Source organism: Lemur catta, chromosome 17 (genome assembly GCF_020740605.2).
Source record: "Lemur catta isolate mLemCat1 chromosome 17, mLemCat1.pri, whole genome shotgun sequence".
In the NCBI taxonomy this organism is placed as follows: domain Eukaryota; kingdom Metazoa; phylum Chordata; class Mammalia; order Primates; family Lemuridae; genus Lemur; species Lemur catta.
The window spans coordinates 22,583,194-22,610,212 of record NC_059144.1 but is presented as its reverse complement, the minus strand read 5'-3'; the positions used below and the strand labels follow the sequence as shown (position 1 = coordinate 22,610,212).

The 27,019-nt window shown below is 40.4% G+C and overlaps 1 protein-coding gene across 1 annotated transcript in view; it reads right to left on the bottom strand.

Annotated features, from left to right (window-relative positions):
* LOC123622399 (ubiquinol-cytochrome-c reductase complex assembly factor 1) overlaps positions 1-24,746 on the bottom strand; it is a 100,875-nt gene extending 76,129 nt beyond the window's left edge. Inside the window, exons 1-3 of the mRNA XM_045528731.1 lie at positions 24,530-24,746; positions 7,708-7,812; positions 294-389 (exon numbers count right to left, since the gene is read on the bottom strand). Coding sequence (XP_045384687.1) covers positions 294-389; positions 7,708-7,812; positions 24,530-24,553 — 225 coding nt within the window. The 5' untranslated portion in view covers positions 24,554-24,746. The remainder of the gene's footprint in view (positions 1-293; positions 390-7,707; positions 7,813-24,529) is intronic.
* Between the last annotated feature and the right edge of the window lie 2,273 nt (positions 24,747-27,019).

Genomic DNA, 27,019 nt, shown 5'->3' with positions numbered 1-27,019 from the left:
TTTAACATGTAAAAAAATTCATAAAGACTTTTTCCTCTTAAGTGTTTTCTAGGCAAGAAAGTACAATGGAAGAAATATAGGACATAGGCTCAGAAAGCTCAGGTTCAAATATTCAGTTGGTCTGTCACTTACCATCCTTGTGACCTTGGGCAAGTCACTTTACCTTCCTGAGCTTCGCTTTCTGCATTTCATAAAACTCCTTGCCTCACCTAGCTAACAGTTTTGTTCAGCTCCAAAGAATAACATCTGGGTGAGAGCACTCTATAAACACAGAAAGTGCTAACAATTCTCACCTTATTTGTGGTGTGGTATTTCCTACTCAGTTGTATGTATATTCCAGAAATCTGTTCTGATCCCCCACATGTTCGGGACTGCCTCATCTGGGGCCACTGGGGGATAAAAACACAGATGTAAGCAACACTGAGCATTCACTTAGAAGGTTATCCAAGCAGAGCTGCTTCAAAGTAAAGACTACAGTATAGGATCTTTCCACCCTTACCCCAGTTCCTGGAGATCTGATCACCAAGAGAACAAGATCAGCACCTAGAATTGTGTTTGGTACCTGGTAAATGCTCAGTAAATACTTGAAGAAATAAAAGAATTTGGCCCTGGAATCCTAGAACTAAATCTAAGTCAACTCTAGGAAACAGAATTATGACAAGTACCTATTTAAATACGGGCAGCGGAAAAAAACCAAAGACGTTATCAGTCAATTTTAAGTATAAACAAAACCTGCTTCTGCCAGCTACAAGCTCGGTGGCCAGGGGCAACTTACTGAACTTCAGCTGTGGTGAGGATTAAAGGAGATAATCTATGTAAAGTGCCTTTCACAAAATAGGTACTCAATAAATATTCAATGATCACCATCACCATTATCAACATTATTGTTCAGATCACAATTGCCTTCCTAAGTTCACATTGCATTTAAAGCAATTTGGCAATATTATAGTCATTATTTACAATTATTATGTGTCAGATACTATGCTAAATGCCTTATGTATATTTCCTTATTTAATCGTCACCACAACCCTATTGGGTTGGTATTATTATAACCAAGAACAATACACACAGTTTTGAAAATAATTCCTAAGGAGAAAAACCACATGCAAGAGATCTTCATTGTAGCATTATTCACAAGAGTGAAAACTGGAGGGAGGGAAAGTCCACTAAGGAGATGATTAATTAAAGTATACTCATTTAATGGAAAACCAGGTAACCACCAAGATTTTTTTTAATAGACTATCTTTTATAACAGTTTTAGATTCATACCAAAATTGAGTGGGAAGTACAGAGTTCCCATATACCCGCCTCCCCTACGTGCACAACCTCCCCCACTAGCAAATCCCACACCAGAGTAGTATATTTGTTACAGTGAAACTACACTGACATCATTATCACCCAGAGTCCATGGTTTCCATTAAAGATTTTTTAACATGAAAAAATGCTTATAATATGCATAAAATTATAGGTAAAAACATGAATGCATATGCAAGTCTAGAAAGGAACACACAAGAAATCAAAAAGTTATTTTAAGTTAGAATTATGGATAAGTTTAAGAATCTGGTTTCCAAACTCAGTAATGTTATAATGTATTATCTTTACAATAAAAACGGGTGGGAGAGAATAGAAACAGGGTTAATCCTTCATGTTTGGTTTATTCCAAGAAGAAATCTGGAACACATAGAATGAAAATGATTTTTTTCTTTAGACCTAACGAAGAAAAAATAGAATTTCTAATTGTGAAACGTTCCTATTAATATTTACTTTTCTTTCCAAACAAGGATATTAAAAGATTAGTCAGGACTCTTCTGGTCAGTCTCAAGGACACTTATGCTTTAATTCATAAGGATCAAGTAGGCTTTGTAAAACACAGACTAAACACAGAACACCTCCCATTACATCAACGTAATGGTCTATCTGGAACACAAAGCACTTAAACTGGTTCAAAGAACACAACCAAAGGCAGTTTCAACAAGCTGTGCTTTGGGCTGAGTCGTCTTCTATCAGATTATATGATCCTTTTCTTTCCCCATAGCTCCAGGAATAACTAATGGATTCCTTCCGTGCCTGTCCCACCACCTGCTGTATTTCTGTCCTACCATTATTCATAAGTTAACATTTTACACTATATTGAACTACTGAAGCACTTACATACCTAGTAACAAGGACAATATCTAGTTTCCCCACATTTACACATATCTATGATATAAACACAGACTTTTTTTTTTTTGAGACAGTCTCGCTCTGTCACCCCGCATTGAGTGCAGTGGCATCATCATAGCTCACTGCAACTTCAAACTCTTGAGCTCAAGCAATACTCCTGCCTCAGCCTCCCGAATAGCTGGGACTACAGGTGCATGCCATGATGCTCAGCTAATTTTTCTATTTTTAGTAGAGACAGGGTCTTGCTCTTACTCAGGTTGGTCTCAAACTCCTGAGTTCAAGCAATCCTCCCACCTCAGCCTCCCAAGTGCTAGGATGACAAGCATGAGCCACCATACCCGGCTATAAACATTGACATTTAAAACTCTTTTGTACTATCCACTCTTGCTCTTGCCCCCTCAAAAAGATTCACTTAAGCCTCAAAGATCTCAATGTTTCTTTAGTTTAAATTGAAAAGATATCAATAAATAACTTTTTGTAAAAGCGAAAAAATGCTCTGAAATACTCAAATGTCATTTTTTCAAAGAGGCCTTCTCTAACCACCTTATCTAAAAACAGGTTCTTATCATCCCATTATTCTCTACCATAGTAGTAGCCTGTTCATTTCTTCGTGGTACTCATTGTCATGTATAATTGTATCTTTATTTACTTATGTACTTGCTTATTTTCTAACGCCACTACCAAAAAGATACATGAGGGTTAAGAAATAGGTATATTACCAGAATCAAGTACAATGGGAAACGCTTGAATATTTGTTGAATAAACAAATCCTATCATCTGTACCATTTTTATTTCTGATTATTTCCTTCCTGTCTTTGTCCACATACATGCCATATATATATGCTTCATTCATTCAACCTGTATGGTCCACAATATGCCAGCCCTTATGCCAGGTTTTGGGATACAACCAGAATCCCTATTCTCAAGGAACTCATAATCTTGTGAAAAAGAGAAAGAAGACTTACCACACAAGAAACAGAACCAAATATCACATTTAAAAATGCTGAAAGGTCATACACCACAAACAAACAAAGAAAACCCCAGTGTTGGCAAGGATGTAAAGAAACTAGAACTCTCATACACTGCTGGTGGGAGTACAATGGTACAATCACTTTGAAAACATATTTGGCAGTATCTACTGAAGCTGAATGTATACATGTCCCATAAGAATCACCAATTCCATTTCTAAGTAAACACCCCAACAGAAATGTGTACGTATGTTCACTAAAAAGCATGTATAAGAATGTTCATAGCATCACTATTCATAAAAGCTCCAAATTGGAAACAATCCAAATATTCATCAACAGAAGAATGGATAAGTTGTGGTATATTCATATAATAAATTATACAATTGAGAATAAACTATTACTACAAAGAACAATATGGGTGAATCTCTAGAACAAAGTTAATGAAAGCAGACAAACACAAGAGATTATATACGGTATGTTTAAAAGGCAAATTATCTATGGTCTTCAAAGTAAAGACTAGTTAATCTTGGTTGGAGGAGTATCTAGAAGGGTCAAGGAGGCTTCTGTGGTTCTGGTAATGTTCTATTTCTTGATCTGGATGCTGGTTATATTTACTTTCTAATAATTCATTCAGCTGTACATTTATGATTTGTACCTTTTTCTACATTTTATTACACTCCAATAAAATGTACAAAAATGCTTAAAGATGTGGAACAGTGTAAACAGAAATTTGGAAATGGAAAATAATGACCTAGAGTCATCAGAAAAGACTTCATACAGAAGAGGGCAGAATGGAGAAGGTAGAATGAGAAGGCAGAGGTGAGGAAGCACGGTGTAGTGGAAAGAGAAAAACACTGAGTCAGGCCAGTGATGTGGCTCACACCTGTAATCCCAACACTTTGGGGGGCTGAGGCAGGAGGATCACTTGAGACCAGGAATTCAAGACCAGCCTGGGCAACATAGTGAGACCCTGTCTCTACCAAAAAAAAAAAAAAACAAACTTGAGTCAGAAGACTTGAGTTGAAGCTCCAGCACTGCCTGACTATCTCATAAATTTGTTTTGAGAACCAATTAAATAATGCAAGTGAAGGAGATGTATAAACTACACTGCATAATACAAATGTAAAGACCTATTAACTACAATGATAAACTCTTTTGCAGATAGCCTCTGATTAAAAGGAATATATTAATAAGATTTCACCCTTATTTTTTGCTTCCAAAAAGAGTGAAGAGGCCTCCCTGAATAGAGAGAGATAAAGAGAGAGAGAGAGAGAGAGACAAAGAGAGAGAGAAAGAGAGGGAGGGAGGAAGGGAGACAGGGATAGACTCAAGTAATTCTTAAATACCATGGGTGGGTGTGTCTGGTCCTTTTAGCAAAACTGTAAGCTCCACCAGGGCACACCCCATCTTATACTACTTTTATTTTCTGTCCCAATGTGCAACACCATTCTGGGCATGAAGTCGGTACTCAATAAAAACTAGGTGGATTTTTTTTTTTTTTTTTCCAAAGAGAAGGACAACCTGGAGAAGGTCCAAAAAAGAACCACAGGAATGATCAAAGGGATGAATAAAAGGTCCTAGTGGAAAGGTTAAATGAATTGAAGCTGTTTAGCTTGGAGAAAAGGCAACTGAAGAATTAAGGAGTAACTTAGAATAACAACACTTGAGCTGGAAGAAATCTCAGAGATCTTCTAGTTCAACCTTTTCACTTCACAGATGAGGAAACTAAGACCAAGGGAGAGGCTACAACTTGGTAAAGGTAATTTTAGAACAATTTTTTTTTTTTTTGGAGATAGAGTCTCACTCTGGTGCCCGGGCTAGAGTGCCGTGGCGTCAGCCTAGCTCACAGCAACCTCAAACTCCTGGGCTCAAGCGATCCTTCTGCCTCAGCCTCCCAAGTAGCTGGGACTACAGGCATGCACCACCATGCCCGGCTATTTTCTATATATATTTTTAGCTGTCCATATAATTTCTTCCTATTTTTAGTAGAGATGGGGTCTCGCTCTTGCTCAGGCTGGTCTTGAACTCCTGAGCTCAAACAATCCACCCGCCTTGGCCTCCCAGAGTGCCAGGATTACAGGTGTGAGCCACCGCGCCTGGCCACAATCTTTTTTTTTTAAGTTTCACTTTATACAGTGAGGAGAAAACTTACCCAAGTAGCGTGAACATAAATAACAATAAAAATAGCAATTACAACTTATTGAAGATCTCCTATATGCCCAGGACCTATATGCTTGGTGTTTTACATATGTTATCTCACAATAACCTTGTAAAGTAGATACTGTGTTTTCCTATTTTAGAAATTAGGACACTAAAGCTCAAAGAAGTAAATCCATTAAGGACTAGAATATTTATTCAAAGCTATGTTCTGTTCCCTATAGCTAGCTGCCTTCAAAAAGCTGAGTAGAGGCCGGGCGCGGTGGCTCACGCCTGTAATCCTAGCACTCTGGGAGGCCAAGGCAGGCGGATCGCTGGAGCTCAGGAGTTCGAGACCAGCCTGAGCAAGAGCGAGACCCCAACTCTACTAAAAAAAAAAAAAAATAGAAAGAAATTATCTGGCCAACTAAAATATATATAGAAAAAATTAGCCAGGCATGGTGGCGCACGCCTGTAGTCCCAGCTACTCGGGAGGCTGAGGCAGTAGGATCGCTTAAGCCCAGGAGTTTGAGGTTGCTGTGAGCTAGGCTGACGCCATGGCACTCACTCTAGCCCAGGCAACAGAGCGAGACTCTGTCTCAAAAAAAAAAAAAAAAAAAAAAAAAGCTGAGTAGAGTTCAACAATACAGGCTCATGCACACTTAGTACTCAGATCTTGATTTCTAAATACTACTCTCCAATAAAAAGAACCACAGCTTCTTGGAGAAATGATTGAATCTAGGGCTAGGGCAAAGAAAATACAACATGAACCTGAAACATTTTGTGGTGCCAGGAAATAAGGGAGTGTTCAAAAAATGATGGTGGCATGTAGAGAGGAACTTGAAGGAGTTCCCAATAGCCAAAACTGTGACAATTTGATCAACAAAATAACTAACTAGAAATGGATTATAACTCTTAGAAGAAAATAAATATCCATGAGCTCATACTGATATGAATAAATAAATAGGGAAGAAGTAATAGCTCTTCCTCACAGTAGAATTCTAATCAATAAATGTAGGAATGATGGAAACAGAAAATCATTAGACAAACACCACAGTAATAATTGTGGCAGTAGAGAACCATTGACTGAATTACCATATAAATCCAGCAATCCCACTTCTGGTTATATATCCAAAAGAATTCAAAGCAGGATCTCTAAGAGATATTTGCACACCCACCTTCATTGCAGCATTATTCACAATAGCCACGAGGTGGAAGCACCCCAATTGTCCACTGACCCACATGGATAAAGAAAATGTGGTATATACATACAATGGAAGATGATGCAGCCTTAAAAGAAAAGGAAATCCTATCATATGCTATAAGAAGGATCAATGGCAAGGACATTACGCTAAGTGAAATAAGCCAGTCACAAAAAGACAAAAACTGTATGATTCCATTCACATCAAGTATCTAAAGTAGTTAAAATCGTAGAAAAAGAAAGTAGAAAGGCAGTCTCCAAGGGCTGGGGTGGGAGGAGGTGGGGTGGATTTTGTGTTTAATTAGCATAGAGTTTCAGTTTTGCAAGATGAAAAAGTTATAGAGATCTATTGCAAAACAATGTGACTATACTTAACACTACTGAACTATACACTTAAAAATGGTTATGGTGGTAAATTTAATGTTATGTATCTATTACCACAATAAAAAATTAATTAATTAGTATATCATTTTTAAAAAATCAATGGCTGCTAAAATTAGTGAGCAAAAGTATAATGAGAGACAGGATATTTGTACAGTCTCAAAGTATCTCTTCACAAGATACTAATTACGAAGGGAAAATACTAACTTTAGGCACTTAAGGGAAAAATTAGTACATGCATGCGTGTGCACATGCACACACATACACACACACACACACGGGCTAGGAAAAAAAACAAAAGAGATTAAAATACTGATGTTTTCAGATTTGAAGTCACAGGTGATCTTTATTTCCTTTATTACTAAATCATTTGTATGATTAACAAAAATCAGGAGGGAAGAAAATCCCTCACAAAGAGGCCAAGGTAAGCTACATTATAATGAGTCTGTGGTCAATGGTAAACTAAGACCTCAGATAATTGTTTATTGGATTTTATGTTCATAAAAAGGAAAAAGAAAAAAAAATATTTCTCACCCCAAATAAAAGTGACACAAAATGGCTACAAAAAGAAAACTGAAAAAAGTTAACTCTAAGATGAATAACTGGAAAAACTCCCTAACAGTAAAAATCATCAGACTGTAGCATGGTCTCCTAGACTAAGTTCCATTGCTGGGGTATTTAGAAGCAACGCCCGAGACACCATACTGTAGGAATCAGTCCAAAGCTGGCACCACAGAGAACAAGAATGGTCTCATGAGATTTTTCCATCACACAATTTGGTTGGCTAATCTATAAATACATGATATTTGCACATAAACACTAAGGTTTTCTTACTGAGCAAAGAACAACAAACCTTACCTGGGAAGTGCCAGACAGAGTCCTGCCCCACTGTCCTTGGGTAGGAGACACAGGTACCAATCTGCTGCATACTGGAACACACTGGGAAATGCTAGTCTGGTTCCTCTAGAGAAACAAAAAAAATTATCTGTCAGGAATCTATATCAGACGCCATATATGAAAGGTAAAGAGCGTACCTGTGATGTAGTAATACAATGAGACACATATATTTGGTTTTCATCTTTAGTTCCTGGAACAGAGCTCCTAAAACCGTCGGAAATTCTGAGTGACAGGGGTGTTTTGTTATTCATCATAAACTCCTTTCAACCATACCTAAGTTTATGTTAATGAGGTAACTCACTTGGAGGATGGGAGGATGGTTGCCAGAGGAACCAACCACCATGAGTAGAGGACTAAACTTTCAGCCCCATCCCTCCACCCCACCTATCTCTGGGAGGGGAGAGCGGCTGGAGGTTGAGTTTACCACCAAAAGCCAATGATTTAATCAATTATGCCATAATGAACCTCCATAAAAACTCTAAATAACAGGGGTCAGAGAACTTCTGGTAAAGTGGAAAAAACTCCTTTTTCTATACTCAACAACAGAAAACATGTGGGGTTCCCCCCCCAACAATTCTCCAATTCTCCAATTCTCTACAGATAACAACTGGGTGTCCTACAATTTAACTTAATTCTGACCCTAACTCCCTGGAGTTAGCACAGACCCCACAGATTAATGGCTCCATCCAACAAGACTGTCTCCCACTTCAGACTCCAAGTAATGAGTCCCCAGGTTACCCACACTTACAAATTGGGGGTTCCCAATCTGCCTCCTGAGGTTCAATAATTTGCTAGAAGAGCTCACACAACTCAAGAGGGCACTTATGTTTACTGATTTATTATAAAGGATACAAATCAGAACAGCCAAATGGAAGAGACACAGAGGACAAAGTATGGAGGTGTTAGGTGCATGGAGCTTCCTCTCCAGGCATACCACCCTCCCAACACTTTGATGTGTTCACCAATCTGGAAGCTCTCCAAACCCAAGGATTTTTATGGAGGCTTCATTAGGCAGACATGATTTATTAAATCACTAGCCATTGGTGATTGGCTGGATTTCCAGTCCTTCTCCTCTCACAGAGGTGGGGGGGAGGGTGAGAACAGCTGCAAGTTCAACCCTCTACTCATAGTGTGTACCTCTGGCAACCAGCCTCCATCCTCTAAGAGTAACCTCATTAGCATAAACTTAGGTATGGTTGAAAGGAGCTTACTATAAATAACAATACATACTCCTCTCATCCCTATCATTTTCCAAGGGTTTTAGGAGCTTTGTGCCAAGAACCAAGGATGAAGATTATTATATATAAGAATATATAATTCTTATATCATAATACCATATCCAAGTTGGTGAAGCAGCCACATGTCAGGAGAGTGGCACACTACAATTCCAGAGGGACAGAGGCTACTACACTCAGGACTATTTTAGACCTCATCTTTAGTACCTAAATTTAGAAATCCTGCCAGAATGTGGCAGACATGAACAAAGAACTTCCCAAATGGGACAAAGACCAAGCCTCCCCATGCTCATTTCTCCAAGGATAAAATGTACTTCTGCCTATTCCTGGTTCCTTGGACTAAAATAATTCCGATAATAGTTGACTCAAGCAGCAGGCATGAGCTCCCTCTGAGGAGAGAAACAAAATAAGCAGACTTCTGGCATTTTACAATTAAATTATCATTGAAATTACAGTTTGCAGCTAGGCGCGATGGCTCATGCCTGTAATCCTAGCACTTTGGGAGGCCGAGGCAGGCGGATCGTTTGAGCTCAGGAGTTGGAGACCAGCTTGAGCAAGAGCGAGACCCCGACTCTACTAAAAAATAGGAAGAAATTAGCTGGACAACTAAAAATACATAGAAAAAATTAGCGGGGCATGGTGGCGCATGCCTGTAGTCCCAGCTACTTGGGAGGCTGAGGCAGGAGGATCCCTTGAGCCCAGGAGTTTGAGGTTGCTGTGAGATAGGCTGATGCCACAGCACTCTAACCCAGGCAACAGAGCAAGACTCTGTCTAAAAAAACAAACAAACAAACAAAAAAACACACAAATTACAGTTTGTCATTCCTTTTTTTTTTTTTTAGAAACAAGTTCTCCTTCTGTTGCCCAGGATGGAGTGCAATGGCTATTCACAGGAGCCATGATAGCATGTGACAGCCTCAAATTCCTGGGCTCAAATGATCCTCCACTGAGGCTGTCCAGCCTCAACAGCTGGGATTACAGGAGCACACCACCACACTGGCTTACAGTGCCTTTTCAAAAATAGTGATTTATCTGATCTTCACTGAATCCCTTTATAGTAAGCAGTGCTGGGATTATCATCAGCTCCAAAGAGATGGAAAGGATGAAGAAATGAGGGCAGAAGTCAGTTTTGTTGTTGTTAAGAGACGGAGTCTCACTCTGTCGCCCAGGCTGGAGTGCAGATCATTGCTTTGAACACCTGAGCTGGACTGATCCTCCTACCTCAATCTCCAGAGTAGCTGGGACTATAAATGAGTGCCACCACCCCTGGCTAATTTTTTTTTTTTGGTAGAGATTGAGTCTCACTACACTGCCCAGGCTGGTATTGAACTCCCAGCCTCCCAAAATGCTGGGATTACAGGCCAGAGCCACTACACCCAGCCCAGCTCAAGGGCATAAACTTTTAGGGTGGGAAAACACAAGTGGACAACTTGATTTCCAAGACAAAAGAGAGATTAAATGGCTGTTCAAACTAAGACTGAGATTCAGTTTTTCCCTCTGACATTAGTTGACCTGAGAAAGGTTACTTGGCCAAAGTGAAAGGCTAGAATGGAGAAAGGGAGAGTTCTGTCTTGCGGAATGAAAAGCCTGCTTTATTTTATAAACCTGAAATACGTTCCATTGTATAAATGATATCCACGTACATAGCACTGGAAATTTCTATTCTAGAAACCAACTACAGGGGATCCAAGCAAGGGTTTTCTTCACTTGACCCGTAGATCTTATGGGGTCATAATGAGGGCTGGATACACAAATTGTTTGAAAATGCTTTGCCAAGCATAACGTACAGTATAGTCAGCACCTCTGTGGCCACTAACTCTGCATCCATGGATTCAACCAATAGCAGATTGAAAAAATTCAGGAAAAAAATTTATCTGTACTAAACGTACAGATTTTTTTCTTGTCATTACTCCCTAAACAAAACGGTATAACAGCTATTTACATAGCATTTACACTGTATTAGGTATTATAAGAAATCTACAGAGGATTTTAAAGTATAGGGAAGGATATACATAGGTTATATGTAAATAATAATACTATGCCATTTTACATCAGGGACTTGAGCATCCATGGATTTTGGTATCTGAGGGAGGTCCTGGAACCAATCCCCCACAGATACCAAGGGACAACTGTACTAGGAATCAAAGTTCTGGATTCTAGTTGAGACTCAGCTACTCTAATATGATCTTCATAAATAAATTAACCTCCATAATAGTTTCCTCATAGCAGTTATTAGTAATACTTATGAGCACCCACTAGGTGCCAGGGACTTTTCTGGGTGCTTTACATATATGAACATATTTAAACCTCACAATCACCACCCAATGACTTAGGTATACTGTTATTACCCCATTTATACAGATAAAGAAACTGAGATATGAAATATATGGCTGGGCGAGGTGGCTCATGCCTGTAATCCTAGCTCTCTGGGAGGCCGAGGCGGGAGGATTGCTTGAGGTCAGGAGTTTGAGACCAGCCTGAGCAAGAGCGAGACCCCGTCTCTACTAAAAATGGAAAGAAATGATCTGGACAGCTAAAAATATATATAGAAAAAAATTAGCCGGGCATGGTGGCACATGCCTGTAGTCCCAGCTACTCAGGAGGCTGAGGCAGAAGGATTGCTTGAACCCAGGAGTTTGAGGTTGCTGTGAGCTAGGCTGACGCCACAGCATTCTAGCCCGGGCAACAGAGCGAGACTCTGTCTCAAAAAAAAAAAAAAAAAGAAATATATGTATGCATACGTCTTGATAGGGCCTGGAAGAAATGATGTCCCAGTAGCAATGAGTACACGTAGCACCCAGATTTGGTTTCTAAATAGCAATATCTACTGAAAGGAACTAGTGTCCTCTGGGGAAAAGTTGACTCTAGAATGGGGTTAACAACTCAAAGCCTTAGTCACAAATAAGTGACTTCCCAATGTCACACAGTTAATAAATGGCAGGATATGAACCCAAGTCCAGAATCAATGCTCATTTATGGGATGAAAGGGTAAAGGGAATACTATCTCCAGGGTCCCTTCCAGCTCTAACATTATATGATCTAGTCTTGAACCAATTAAAATATAGCATATTGTGGAAAGAGCCATATACTTAAAGTAAGAAAGCATTGATTTGCTTTTTTTTTTAATTAATTTATTATTTTTTTAAAGGCTGGTCAAGTGAAGCAGTGGGAGTGGAGAAGGAACAAAGGAATCTGTAACTGGTTGTGATCAATTATTTGTAAACACCACTGTACTCGGACCAACCAAGAAAGCATTGATTTGATTCTTGGCTCCACTGTTCATAAGCTACATGTTACATAACCACCTTTGTGAGCCTTGGTTGTCTCTCACAAAAAATAAAGATAAAATCCCTACTTCTTAGGATTTCAAAAAAAAAAATTAACAAATGTATCTTGCAGTATGTCCAATTCAATATTAAGTGGAATTTGAATCTCCATTTCCTCAGGAAGGGGCAGGGGTGGGGTAGGGTGGAGAAAGGTATTTGAGTTTTAAACCTTCAGATGCTTTCTAAAGTATCTCACAGTCCTAAAATTGTGTAACTGTTTCTATAATAATAGGCCACTTACAAGCACCTTATATTTCAAATGAAAAGCAGGCTAAAAATATTTTGTTTCAGCTAGGTTTGATTTGTTGGAATGATTTTTCAAATGAGAGACAGTTACTGGTGTTTTGTTTTAACAACACTGACAGATTTACCAGAATCATTCAATATCAGATGTTCCTTTCCTAAAAACATAAATATGGGATCAGATGAAACGTCTACAGATTCAGAGCCAAAGGTGGTGGGCGGGGCAGGGGGGTGGGCACAGTAAGCAACAGGAAATTACAAGTAGAAACAATGCAAACTTTTAGAAGAGTTTCTGAAGAATTTCATCATGTTATTTCCAATGTCAACAAAATTTTTCTCTGTAATTTTGACTCTAGTTGGTCTTAGGCCAATACTTCTAAATCAGTTAGTTCTTATTAGAATAAAGGCGCAATCAACTCTGTTCTTCCATTCTCCAATCCTATAACAATTCTCATCCAAATCCTTAATTGAAAACGCTGAGGTGTAGCAGAAAGGGTGTTTAAATCCCAAGCCTGCCATCAAATAGCTGTATGACCCTGAGCTAGCCACTCAACAATCCACGTCTCCGTTTTCCCTTATGAAAAATGGGAATAGGCCGGGCGCGGTGGCTCACGCCTGTAATCCTAGCACTCTGGGAGGCCGAGGCGGGTGGATCGCTCGAGGTCAGGAGTTCGAGACCAGCCTGAGCAAGAGTGAGACCCCGTCTCTACCAAAAATAGAAAGAAATGATTTGGACAGCTAAAAATCTATATAGAAAAAATTAGCCGGGCATGGTGGCACATGCCTGTAGTCCCAGCTACTCGGGAGGCTGAGGCAGTAGGATCGCTTAAGCCCAGGAGTTTGAGGTTGCTGTGAGCTAGGCTGATGCCACGGCACTCACTCTAGCCTGGGCGACAAAGCGAGACTCTGTCTCAAAAAAAAAAAAAAAAAAAAGAAAAATGGGAATAATAGGCCAGACGTGGGGGCTCATGCCTGTAATCCTAGCACTCTAGGAGATCAAGGCAGGAGGATCACTTAGGTCGAGAGTTCAAGACCAGCCTGAGCAAGAGTGAAACCCCCGTCTTTACAAAAAAATAGAGAAGTTAGGCACAGTGGTGTGCGCCTGTAGTCTTAGCTGCTTGGGAGGCCCAGGCAGGAGGATTGCTTGAGCCCAGGAGTGTGAGGTTGCAGTGAACTATCATCATGCCACTGCACTCTAATCCAGGCAACAGACCAAGAACTGTTCTCAAAAAAATAAAAAAGAAAAAAAGGGAATAATAAGAGCTACCTCACAGGAGTGTTCCAAGGAACATTTGTAAAAGCACTTTGATAACAGAAAGACACACAGACACCCACACACAAAGCCATCATCGTTATGAACAATCGTTACTGAATTATGATAATAAGCCTCTTTTTCCCCAGCAAACTGTCATAGAAGCAAGAATCGTTTTCTTAAAATATTGGTTTGAACCTACCATTCACCCTCTTTCTCAAAAGCTTGCAGGGGCTCCAAGAACCTCATCACATAAGCATGTTTTTAAGACAGGATCTTGCTATGTTGCCCAGGCTGCTCTCGAACTCCTGGGCTCAAGCAATCCTCCCACCTTAGCCTCCTGAGTAGCCAGGATTAGAGGCGTACACGACTACGCCTGGCTCCCAAGGGCCTCTTTAGTCAAATTTAAACACCTGATCTTTACTGGTCTTTATCAACTAGACCCCCTATAGACTCATAATATTTACAAACCCTGCTTTGCATTCTCCATTCAGCAGTTCCAAAACCTGACGCAGATTCTCTGGTTTAGGAATCACTGCCCTGCTTCACACAAGTTAATCCCTTTATAGTCATTTCCTCTGGGACTCTCTTCTTCACTCTGATCGAAACTATAAGATCATTTGCTTCAAGAAATCTCTTTAAGACCCGGCCGGCATGATGGCTCACGCCTGTAATCCTAGCACTCTGGGCGGCCGAGGCAGGAGGATCGCTTGAGCTCAGGAGTTGGAGACCAGCCTCAACAAGGGCGAGATCCCATCTCTACTAAAAATAGAAAGAAATTAGCCAGGCAACTAAAAATAGGGGGAAAAAAATTAGCCAGGCATCGTGGCACATGCCTGTAGTCCCAGCTACTCGGGAGGCTGAGGCAGGAGGATTGCTTGAGCCCAGGAGTTTGAGGTTGCTGTGAGCTGGGCTGACGCCACGGCACTCTAGCCCAGACAACACTGCAAGACTCTGTCTCAAAAAAATTAAAAAAAAAAAAAAAGAAATCTCTTTAGACTCTAGCTTCTGGTTCTACTGATGCTACTCAGTCCTTTTTCCTCGCCACCTGTGAAGTAAAAAAAAATCCTACGCTTCTCGCAGACTGAACAGATCCCCTCCTTGGCCAAGGGGTCCTGGCCATGAAGGGAAACGTAGTTGGACACACCTCGGACAACAAGATACTAAATTATTAACAAGACTTAAGGCCACACAGAGCAAAGGTTAAGTCACCTGCAGGCCATCAATTTCCCTAACAGATCACTTCCATTGATACATTGTGGCTTGCCTGGATTAACAGACTTCCTTATCTTAAAATATTCCAAGACTTTAGACAAAGCTTTATTTCTGTAACCAATTACAAATCAAACAATCTTTGAACCCAACTATAACCTGTAAGCTCCCCACTATGCTGCCCAGATGTCCCTCCTTTTCAGGCCAAACCAATGTATACCTTGATACGTTGATTTTTTTTTTTTTTTTCTTTGAGACAGAGTCTCACTCTGTTGCCCAGGCTAGAGTGCTGTGGGGTCAGCCCAGCTCACAGCAATCTCAAACTCCTAGGCTCAAGCCATCCTTCTGCCTCAGCCTACCAAGTAGCTGGGACTACAGGCAAGCATCATCATGCCCCGTTAATTTTTTCTATATATATGTTTAGTTGTCCATATGATTTCTATTTTTTTTTTTTTAAGTAGAGATGGAGTCTCACTCTTGCTCAAGCTGGTCTCAAACTCCTGAGCTCAAACAATCCACCCACCTCAGCCTCCTAGAGTGCTAGGATTACAGGCGTGAGCCACTGTGCCCGGCCTACACCTTCATTTGTATTGATTTATTATTTTACCTGCAATTCCTGTCTCTTTAAATTATATAAAACCAAACTATTACCCAACTGCCTTGGGACCACCTGCTCAAGACTTCTTAGGTGTGACTCTCCAGGTCATTGGTCACACATGTTCGGCTCAGAATAAACCTCTTCAAACTATTTTATAGTTTGGGGTTTTTTCCGTTAACAATTCTGGCCCCCAACATGGGGCTCGGAGAAGACTCAGGATCCCCCAAAGGAGTAGCCCAAACTCAGCACTGGGTACTAACATGGGCCACCCTTGGGCCCCTCGACTCCAAGCTTCTCCTGGGGCAGAACAGGTAAGTTCTCCTGAGCCCCAGACCTCCCAGTTACATGTGATTGGCTCAGAATAAACCTCTTTAAATTATTTTACAGAGTTTACAGGGTTTTTTCCATTAAGATACCCCTCCCAATTCTTCATTTATGGATATAAATCTGTAGAAGTACTTACCTCTCTCATATAGGTATTAATATTAGGCCCATAACAATTAGCATACTTCAACTTCTCTCAAGTTCAGAAAAATATTTATAGTGATTCCCAGTGGTAAAAATTATTGCTTTAACTAAGGATACATGCACCATTACTAAGTGGGAACTAGTTTTATTGCCTTTTGCCTCACCAACACTTCAAAACCAAAAATTTTAAAGACAGGCTTCATGTTTTCATTTCCTGTGCATACTGTTGATTGCAGGTGATTTTACATCAGTATTTCAAAACATTCTGACATACTAGCTCTTTTTTCCTTTTTATGGTAGAGCAGAGTCTCCCTATTTTGCCTAAACTGGTCTCAAACTCCTGGCTTCAAGAAATTCTCCCCTCTCAGCCTCCCAAAGTGCTGAGATTACAGATGTGAGCCACCAGACCCAGCCTACTTGCTCTTTCATTGACTACACTTTAATCAGTCCATTTACAGACCTATTTCTGCATGTGATTTTTAAGATACATAGTGTTTCCCTTGGTTCACTCATGAACTAGGAAAGGTTTACAGATGTAGTCAGTTCTATTTATTCACCATAAAATCACCACAAACACTGAATTAGCAAATACTGAACCATTGCTCCTAGGGGAAATACAGGGTTAGGTTCCTAAAAGCCTCTGGTCACATTTTCATCAACCAATCAATATATAATCGTGTTTTATGTGTGTTTCTGTTGAAAGACACCCTATATAATATCTATTGTTGATTCATTAACATTAAACTCACAGCAAACAGCACTATAATTCACTCATGAACAAAACTTATCTCATGCACATTTTCTCCATAAGGCACATCACAGCCTTCTTGCACTCAGCAATACTAGACAATACTTCAGTACCATATTTGGGGGCCATTTTAAACACAGAAATCACAAAAAAGCACAAAAATGCAAAAAATGGCACTAAATAGACCATGAAAGGACACTTGTTTATAGTATAAGAGGTGAAACAAGAAGGCAGAGTGTTTTTGATTGACCTCAGCTAGCCTTTTTTGATCGCAGCTATGAATCTGCATATTGGCTGCTCAAATTTCTCACCCCTCTGCACGTATCTGCAAATGACTACAACAGCTTCCTAAGTACTGATTTTGCGGTTACAAATAAATTTTAGCAACTAGGTGAATTCACAAATACAGAATCCATGAATAATGAAGATCTACTATAGTCATGAAATCTACTCTATAATTCCCCAGTGGTGCCTAAATTCTGAATAGCATGGATACTAATTCAATTCCATACTCCAAAAAACAGATAACACTGTAACAAACCCTCCTATGAGTTACAATGTGGCATGCTACAAAAAGATACTTCTATAGACTGGAGAAGAAGAGAATATTTAACCAGTCCTTCAAAAATTACTCAATAAGCTGCCTCCTCCCACGTTGTTGGGAGTGTCCAATCTGAGCTTCAAAATGTTGATTAGTACAGAACAACTCCTATTAGAGAAAGGAGTTAACAAATTATGACAAGGCAGGAGGGCAGAATAAACCCTGTGGTATTAGATTGGATTTAGAATAATTGGTGTGGGTTTTAATATATATAGCTAAAGAAAGAAATAGATATATATATGTTTATGTGCATGTATAAACACACATATATTTCCTACCCATGTCCTGATAGGGCCTAGAGGCAATGACACCACAGTAGCAATGAACACATGTAGCAGCCAGATTTGATTTCTAAATAGCAATATCCACTAAAAAGAACTAGTCTCCTCTGGAGAAAAGTTAACTCCAGAATGGGGCTGATGCTCCTCAAAGCCTTATTCACAAAGAATTGGCATTATTTAATCTGTCTGATAATTTACCTTAGAAAGCTCTATTTGCAAGACTGTCTTAGAACTCACCCAGTGTGAAAAACCTCTTCCCCAAGAGCACTGGTTGAAAACAAATAGATGTAATTGTTTAACTTCACGGCTTCCTGAGGCAGTGGATAATGGTTGGGAAAACAAGAGGCTAACCAAAAACCTTTAAAGGAAAAGCTGGGGAATGAGATATCCACAGGGACTTTGAAAAGCTCCAACATATGCCTGGCCCGTGCACATACACTGGTCTGTGCGCACATCCAAAGCTGTGCACATGCTCAGGAAAGACCTGAGAATGCCTCTCATTCCTGGTTGACCTTGAGGCTCTGCACAAGCAGGAAATGAAAGTGAAGGCAGAGCTGTTAAATGCCTGGCAGAGTGTTGAGGGTGTATCTCAACATTTACACAGAGCCTTCATCAAAAACTGGGGCCGGGCGCAGTGGCTCATGCCTGTAATTCTAGCACTCTGGGAGGCCGAGGCAGGTGGATTGCTTGAGGTCAGGAGTTCGAGACCAGCCTGAGCAAGAGTGAGACCCCCCATCTCTACTAAAAATAGAAAGAAATTATCTGGCCAACTAAAATATATATATATAGAAAAAAATTAGCTGGGCATGGTGGCGCATGCCTGTAATCCCAGCTACTCGGGAGGCTGAGGCAGTAGGATCACTTAAACCCAGCAGTTTGAGGTTGCTGTGAGCTAGGCTGAAGCCACGGCACTCACTCTAGCCTGGGCAACAAAGCAAGACTCTGTCTCAAAAAAAAAAAAAAAACTGGGAGACACTGGTTCCAGGCATTTAAGGAAATTTCTCTTCAATCATTAGCTGACCACTAAGCTAATTAAGCAAAGATTTCAGGGGCCACACACAACAAAGAATACAGACTTTATAGAATTAATTCCAGAAAAGTTACAAAAATACAATAATAAACACTGGGAAGGGAAAAAACCTGATTTCCAGAGTTGCCACATTGTATTATATAAAATGTTCAGTTTTCAACAAAAAAATTACAAAACATGCAAAGAAACAAAAAAGTATGGCCCATACATGGGGAGAAAAAAAGCAATCAATAGAATTTGTCTCAAAGGAAGCCCAGACATTAGACTTAATCTAGACAGACTTTAAATTAGCTATTCCAAATATGTTCAAAGATCTAAATGAAACTGTCTAAAGAACTATATAATGTCTCACCAAATAGATGTATAAATAAAGAAAAGAATTATTTCAAAAGAACCAAAATGAATTCTAAAGTTGAGAAGTACAAAAACTAAAAATTCACCAGAGGGGCTTGACAGCAGATTTGAGCAGGCAGAAGAAAGAACTGCTGACCTTGAAGGTAGGTCAATTTAGACTATCCAGTCTGAGGAATGGAAAGAAAACAGAAAGAAATGGAAAGAAAATGGAAATTTAACGGCCTCAGAGACCTGTGGGACACCACCAAAAGTACCAATAAATGTGTTAACGGGAGTCTCAGAAGGAAAGGAAATAAATAGACAGAAAAATATTTGAAAAAACAGTGGCAAAAAACATCTCAAATTTAATGAAAAACATTAATTTAGAAATCCAAGAAGGCCAGTGCGGTGGCTCATGCCTGCAATCCTAGCACTCTGGGAGGCCCAGGCAGGCGGATCGCTTGAGCTCAGGAGTTTGAGACCAGCCTGGGCAACAGAGTGAGACCCCGTCTCTTCTAAAAATAGAAAAATTAGCTGGGCGTCCTGGCATGTGCCTGTAGTCCCAACTATTCAGGAAGCTGAGGCAGGAGGATTGCTTGAGCCCAAGGGTTGGAGGTTTCAGTGAGCTACGATGATGCACTGCACTCTACCCAGGGCAACAGAATGAGACTCTGTCTCAAAACAGAAAAAAAAAAAGATGCAATTTGAATGGCAATAACAGCACAAGGCAGAGGGAAGAACAGAGTCATATAGAAACAAAGTTTTTATATATTACTGAAATCAAGTTAGTATTAATCCAAACTAGACTATTATGAATTAAGATGTTAATTGTAATCCCAGAGCATCCACTAAGAAAATAGCTCAAAAAATACAGCAAAGTCTTATACCATGTACAAAAATTAACTCAAAATGGATAAAAGAACTAAATGTAAGAACTAAAATTGTAAAACTCTTAAAAGAAAACTTAGGGGAAAGACTTCATGACAGTGGATTTGGCAATAATTTCTCAGATATAATATCAAAACAAGACAACAAAAGAAAAAATAGATAAATCAGTCTTCATCAAAATTAAAACTTTTGTATATCAAAGGATACTACCAACAGAGTGAAAAAGCAACCCATGTAATGGGAGAAATTATTTGCAAATCACGTATCTGATATTGACATCCAACATACATAAAGAACTACTATAACTCAACCACCAAAAACAAATAATTCAAAAATAGGCGAAGCACTTGGACATTTCTCCAAAGAAAATACACAAATGGCAAATAAGAACATGAAAAGATGCTCAACATTACCAGCCACTAGAGAGATAAAAAGCAATACTACAATGAGATCCCACTTCATACCCATTAGAATGGCTACTATCAAAAACCAGAAAATAAGTGTTGGTGAGGATGTAGAGAAATCAGAACCCTTGTGCATTGCTAGTGGGAATGTAAAATGGCACATAGCTACTGTGAAAATGGTATGACAATTCCTCAAAAAATTATATAGAGAAATTACCATATGATCCAGCAATTCCACTTCTGGGTATATATCCAAAAGAAGTAAAAGCAGGGACTGGAACAGATATTTGTATATCCATGTTCATAATAGCACTATTTGCAATAGTCAAAAGGTAGAAGGAACCAAGTATTCATTAATAGATGAATGGACAAAATATAGTATATCCATACAATGGACTATTATTCAGCCTTAAAAAAGAAGGAAATTCTGGCACAAGCTACAACCCAGATGAATCTTGAAGACATTATGCTGAGTGAAATAAGCCAGCCAAAGTCAAATAATGTATGATTTCACTTATATGAGGTACCTAGAGTAGTTAAACTCATAGAGACAGAAAGTAGAATGGTGGCTGCCAGGGGCTGGGGAGAGGGGATCATGACAAGATACTGTTTAATGGGTATAGTTTCAGTTTGCAAGATGAAAAGAGTTCTGTGGATATGCATGGTGACAGCAGCAAAACAATGTGAATGTACTTAATGCAACAGAAGTGTACATGTAAAAATAGTTTAAAAGGTAATTTTTATGTTACATGTATTTTACAACAATTTTTTAAAATTATTTTTTATGTACGAAGTGGCTTTCTACAATTTCTGCTGTTCCCAAAGAAAAGCAAAAATGACTACCAATGCCCAGGACAGCTCAGAAAACCATAACCATGTCCAGTTCCACTGCTCAGATGTCCAGTTTCTCTGCTATAACCACAACAATAGTGTTTTAGTTTCCTCCTCCTTCCCAAACCCATCATTGGTTCTCCATCACTGGAGAAGGGAAAAAATTGGCTGACAGGACAGAAAGAAGAAAGATAAGGGAAGATTAACAAGAATGTTTCAGGAATACTACTTCTCTGTGGTTCAGTTTTCTTATCTGTAAAACAGGGAAAATAGGTGGACACCTTTTTCAGCCTCTACCCATCTGCACCCAGATGCTCAAAATAAACAGCATTTTGCTACAAAAATAAAAATAAAATAAAATAAAATAGGGAAAATAATATGCCCTCCTTTCCAAAGGGCTGCTGAAAAGATTAGGTAAATTCATACACACAAAGTATTTAAAAGTGCTTATCACATAGTAAGTGCCCTACAAATGCTAGCTATCAATATTATTGCCCACGAAATCTCAATAACACCTGGCTTCAACTACAACATCTCAGTTCTCTCACTCATGCGTGCACTCTCGCTCTGGAGAGTTGAGCACCAATTCTCCAACTGCTAAAAGCATCTCCAGCTGGATATTCTCAGTGAGGGACAACACTAACAACTCAGTCATCCAAGCCAGATCTGGAACTTACTGTTAAATTCCTTCCTCTCCCTCACCTTCCACATCTAACCTCTCACAAAACCCTATTGACTCTATTTCCTCCATACCTCATTAATCCATCCCTTCTTCTTAAACCAACCTTCCCTTAATACAGGCCTTCTTCTTCTAGGATTACTTAAGTAGCTTCTGACTGGCCTTGGGGATGCTAATCTCATCCCCCTCTGACTGATCTATCCACAACTGCTACAGGAAGCTACTAAAACAAAAATCTTGTAGTGGATATACAGTTTAAAAATGAAAGAAGCCAGACACAGTGGCTCACACCTGTAATCCCAGCACTTTGGGAGACCAAGGAGAGAGGACTGCTTAAGGTCAGGAGTTTGAGACTACCTGGGCAACACAGCAAGACCCCATATCTACCAAAAAATTTTAAAAATTAGCCAGGCACATTGGCTTGTGCCTATAGTCCCAGCTATTCAGGAGGCTGAGGCAGGAGGATCGCTTGAGCCCAGGAGCTCAAAGTTACAATGAGCTATGATCACGCCATGGCACTCCAACCTGGGCAACAAAGCGAGACCCTGTCTCTTAAAAAAATAAAAAGGGAAAAAAAAGAAAGAAAGAAGAAACAACAAAAGTCTTCCCCGATCAGTGGTGGGTGGGTGGATGGAACGGAGAGCAACAGGAGAAAATAATTGCACAGGGGCACAGAGAAACTTTTGGGAGTGAGGAATATATTCGTTATTTTTATTGTAGTTAGGTTTTTCAGGTTTTATTTTCTATCTCTCCTATTAGATTATAAACTTGAGAGTAAGATTTATTTTTTTCATGCTCAGTGCATTGCATAGTTCCTAGAATGCAGTAAGTACTGGCACTCAAAATAGTTGCTGAATTAAAAAGAAGGGGGGGGGGAAGCACTGAAACATCAATTCATTCTCTGATCATCCCTAGCAACCTTACTGATTAAGAAAATCTGAGGTTCAGAGAAGTTAGATAGATGACTTGCTCAAGGGCACACCCACAGTAAGCAGTGAAGCCAAGCTTTCAGCCAAGGCTCTTCAGATTCCCAAACAGGTGCACTTTCCTGTATTTGTGAACTCCTTACAGTGCCAAATGGTTCTTCAGAGTAGATGATCAGTACATATCTACTACTTTCATGTTTACTGCCACTTCAATTAGTCCTAAGGAAGTTTCCATTGCTTTAACACACATTACATTATAATGTATGATAAGAAGACTTTAGGGAATCACAGTATAAAGTGAAAGTGATTTTCCTTATCTAAACTCGAATTGTACCAAAAAAGATAAACAGAAAAGCATAAATAGAAAAAAAAAAAAGAAAGAAGATCAAACTAATAGAAGGTAGATGGTGAGGTGGCATCTGTGGATGCTACCATCTAAGAAGAAATGAATCTGCAACAGTTCACATGCTAAGGGTAAGAATATTTAAGATAGCTGGGACAACCACTAATTTCTAAGACAAATCAAGGTGTTCATTTCAGGTCTTTAGCTCAATAAATTTTCCATCTTTTTCCCAAATATCCATCTTAAAAACTAAATAATTTAGAACATCCTAGCTGCCATTTCCCCAGTCCTCAGATCTGAATCAATTTCTGTCCTGAAATCAACAAATACTTCACCAAATGAATCTTTCTGTAGGTTTTAGAAACTATTCTTTAAACAAATATTTATTGAGCAGCAATGGAGGGTACTGCACTTTGCTAGTCTGGCAAAGAATACAAGTAAAATCACCGTCCCTGTAAGCTATATATAAAAAGATTAAAAAGCAACTCAAAAGATACCAAAAGTTAGGAATAGTCCACATCTGCTATGAAAAACAATGCCCTTGGCCCAATTTTTGAAAAAAAAAAAAATTGAGACGGGGTCTCACTCTGTCGCCCAGGTTGGAGTGCAGTGCTGTCATCATAGTTCACTACAGCCTCAAACTCCTGGGCTCAAGTGATCCTCCTGCCTCAGCCTTCCGAGTAGCTGGGACATCCAGTAACCCAGGGCATCCAGTTAATGTTTTTATTTTTTGGAGAGACGGGGTCTCACTAAGACTTGGTAAAATTATAAACTCTCCCACCCCTCCACGATTAAAAACTAAGCTCTGTATCCTCATAACCTTTTTTTCTGCTACCACTTTCTTTCTCCTTTAATTTCTAGAGGAAAGAGTATGCTAGAAGGATCGGACTTAATCTCAAGAGGTGCAGTAGTTTCACATATGGTGCTAAAAAATGTAGTAGTCCTTCCTCACTTCATTTATTCAACACATATTTATTGGACACCTATGCTATGCCAGACACTGCACTGTGCATCAGTGACAGTCATAAACTAGAACTCAGGTCTCCCGAAACTCCAATCAGTACCCATGTGCTCCTCTCCCTGAGGGAAAACAGTTACAGGTGGTGACTGAGGAAAAGCAAACCCAATCAAATAAAGGTCTGGTGTCATTCTCCCCCTCCTCGAAAGAGGGGGAAGCCAAGTCCAAAACGGGGGTAGGGAGAGTTGAAAAGCTGCCTCAGTTTCCCCGTGGAAAGGTGACCGCACAGCCTAGCTATCGCACAGGCTACCCTCCTGCGCTTCCTTCCAGTTCTTTCCTCAACCCCCACCTCCACCCTCACCCCCACCCTCCTGGACTCCAAACCGGGACTCAGCGGGCGACCATAGGAAATAACTCCTTCACTCACAAGGACTCGCACCAGCAGCGCCATATTCCTCAACAACCATTTCCGGGTGAAGGGCGAGCTTCCGGAGTCCCCGCTGCCACCACCCCTACCCTACGTCTTCCTTCTGTCAGAGGGAGCCGGGCAGCGGCGGCGCAGGCGCATAGAGGCTGCTGCGCGCACGCGCGCACTTGCCCCCGCAGTGCTCGAGGCTGTCGTGCCCGGGCGCGCGCCTCCCTGCTGTCTCGTTTGTCCCCGCCTTCGCGTCACAGTGGCTGGAGTCCTCCACGCCCACCTCGGGGCTTTTCATCTCCCTCGCTCTGCTCATCCCCCACCTCACCCAGCCTCCCTCCTCAGACCTTCCTTCCCACACTCCACCCCAATGAATATCCCCCGTTTTCAATGGAGGTGCAAAAGAACAGGCCCTTGGGAAATCCCAATGTTTAAAAAGAGCCTGAGAAGGAGTCTGAGATAAGAGGAACCCAGGAGACGGCAGAGTTCTGGAAATCAAGGGAAGAAGGCGGTCACATACCGACCCGGCCTGGTAAAGAACTTTGGGGGGTTGTGGTTGGTTGCTTATTTAATGAGAACATCTTTGAATATTGATAGGAAAGGATTAGGAAAGATGAAAACACAGGAGAAACAATCAAGGTTGCAAAGAGTTTACTGGGAAAGTGGGAGAAAATGGCCTTGGTAGAGGACTCCTCTTCCGTTGTATCCCAAGAGAAGTAGAGAAGGTGCGGATGCTCTGGGGGTTGACTGGGAGCAGAGGGGCAGGATGGTGAAGGACATCTTCCTTTTCATTCACTCAACAAAGACCCACTGAGTATTCGCTCTGTACTGGACACGAGACAGGTGTGGATCCTGGCTTCCTGGAGCTCTCAAACTGTTAGGGCAGGCATAGGACAGTCTAATAAACCAGTGCAAAAATAAAAACTGAGGTAAGTGCTATGAAGGAAACAACCAACGGCTAAGCTAGAGAATAACATGAGAAACTGCTTTAAACAGTATGACCAGGTAAGGCCTCTAAGTGACATGTAAGGTGAGGAGGAGCTAGCCATGGGAAGTGACTTCACTGGTGCTTTTTTTTTTTTTTTTTTTTGGCCAGAGTTCAATGGTGCTGTCATAGTTCGCTGCAACCTCAAACTCCTGGGTTCAAGCAATCCTCCTACCTGAGACCTCCTTCCCCCCCAGTGGCTGGGACTACAGGTGCACACCATCAGGCTAGGCTAATTTTTTTCATTTTTTGTGGAGACCTGGTCTCGCTATGTTGCCCAGGCTGGTCTCCAACTCTTAGCCTCAATCAGTCCTCCCACCACAGCCTCCCAAGTAGCTGATAATATAGGTGTGAGCCACTGCGTCCTTGGTTGTTTTTTTTTTTTTTTAATTTCAGGATATTATGGGGGTACAAACATTTTGGTTACATGTTATGACTTTGCCACACCCAAACCATGATTCGGGGTGTGGCTTTTCCCCCCTACAATGCTCACCAGGTCCATTACTTGTGAGTTTACCCACCCCCAACCCCCTAATCCCTGGAGAATATTACTACCATGTGAGCACCATAGTGTTGATCAATTAGTGCCAATTTGATGGTGAGTACATGTGGAGCCCATTCTTCCAATCTTGTGATATCTCACTTTGGAGAATGGGCTCAACGCCCTTGCTTTTTTTAAATTTATTTTTATTAATTGACAAAAATTGCACATATCATGTACAACATGATGTTTTTTGTTTTTTGGGTTTTTTTTGAGACATAGTCTCACTCTGTTGCCCAGACTAGAGTGCCATGGTGTCAAGCTCACAGCAACCTCAAACTCCTGGGCTCAAGCTATCCTCCTGCCTCAGCCTCCCTAGTAGCTGGGACTACAGGCATGTGCCACCATGCATGGCTAATTTTTTTTCTACATGTATTTTTAGCTGTCTAGATCATTTCTTTCTATTTTTAGTAGAGACAGGGTCTCGCTCTTGTTCAGGCTGGTCTCAAACTCCTGACCTCGAGCGATCCTCCTGCCTCGGCCTCCCAGAGTGCTAAGATTACAGGCGTGAGCCACCTCGCCCAGTCCAACATGATGTTTTGAAACAGGTATACATTGTGGAATGGCTAAATAAAGCTAATTAACATCTATTATCTCACAGATTTATCATTTTTGTGGGAAGAACACTTAAAATTTACTAAGTGATTTTCAATAATACAATACATTGTTATTAACTATAATCACCATGTTATGCAGTAGATCTCTTGAACTTATTCCTTCTATCTAACTGAAATTTTGTACCCTTTGACCAACATCTCCCCAACACTCTCCCCACCCCCCAGTAACCACCATTCTACTGTGTACTCCTATGAGTTCAACTCTTTTAGATTCCACATATAAGTGAGATCATTCAGTATTTGTCTTTCTGTGCCTGGCTTACTTCACTTAACATAATGTCCTCCAGGTTCATCCATGTTGTCACAGATGTCAGAATTTCCTTCTTTTTAAAGACTGAATAGTATTCCATTGTGTATGT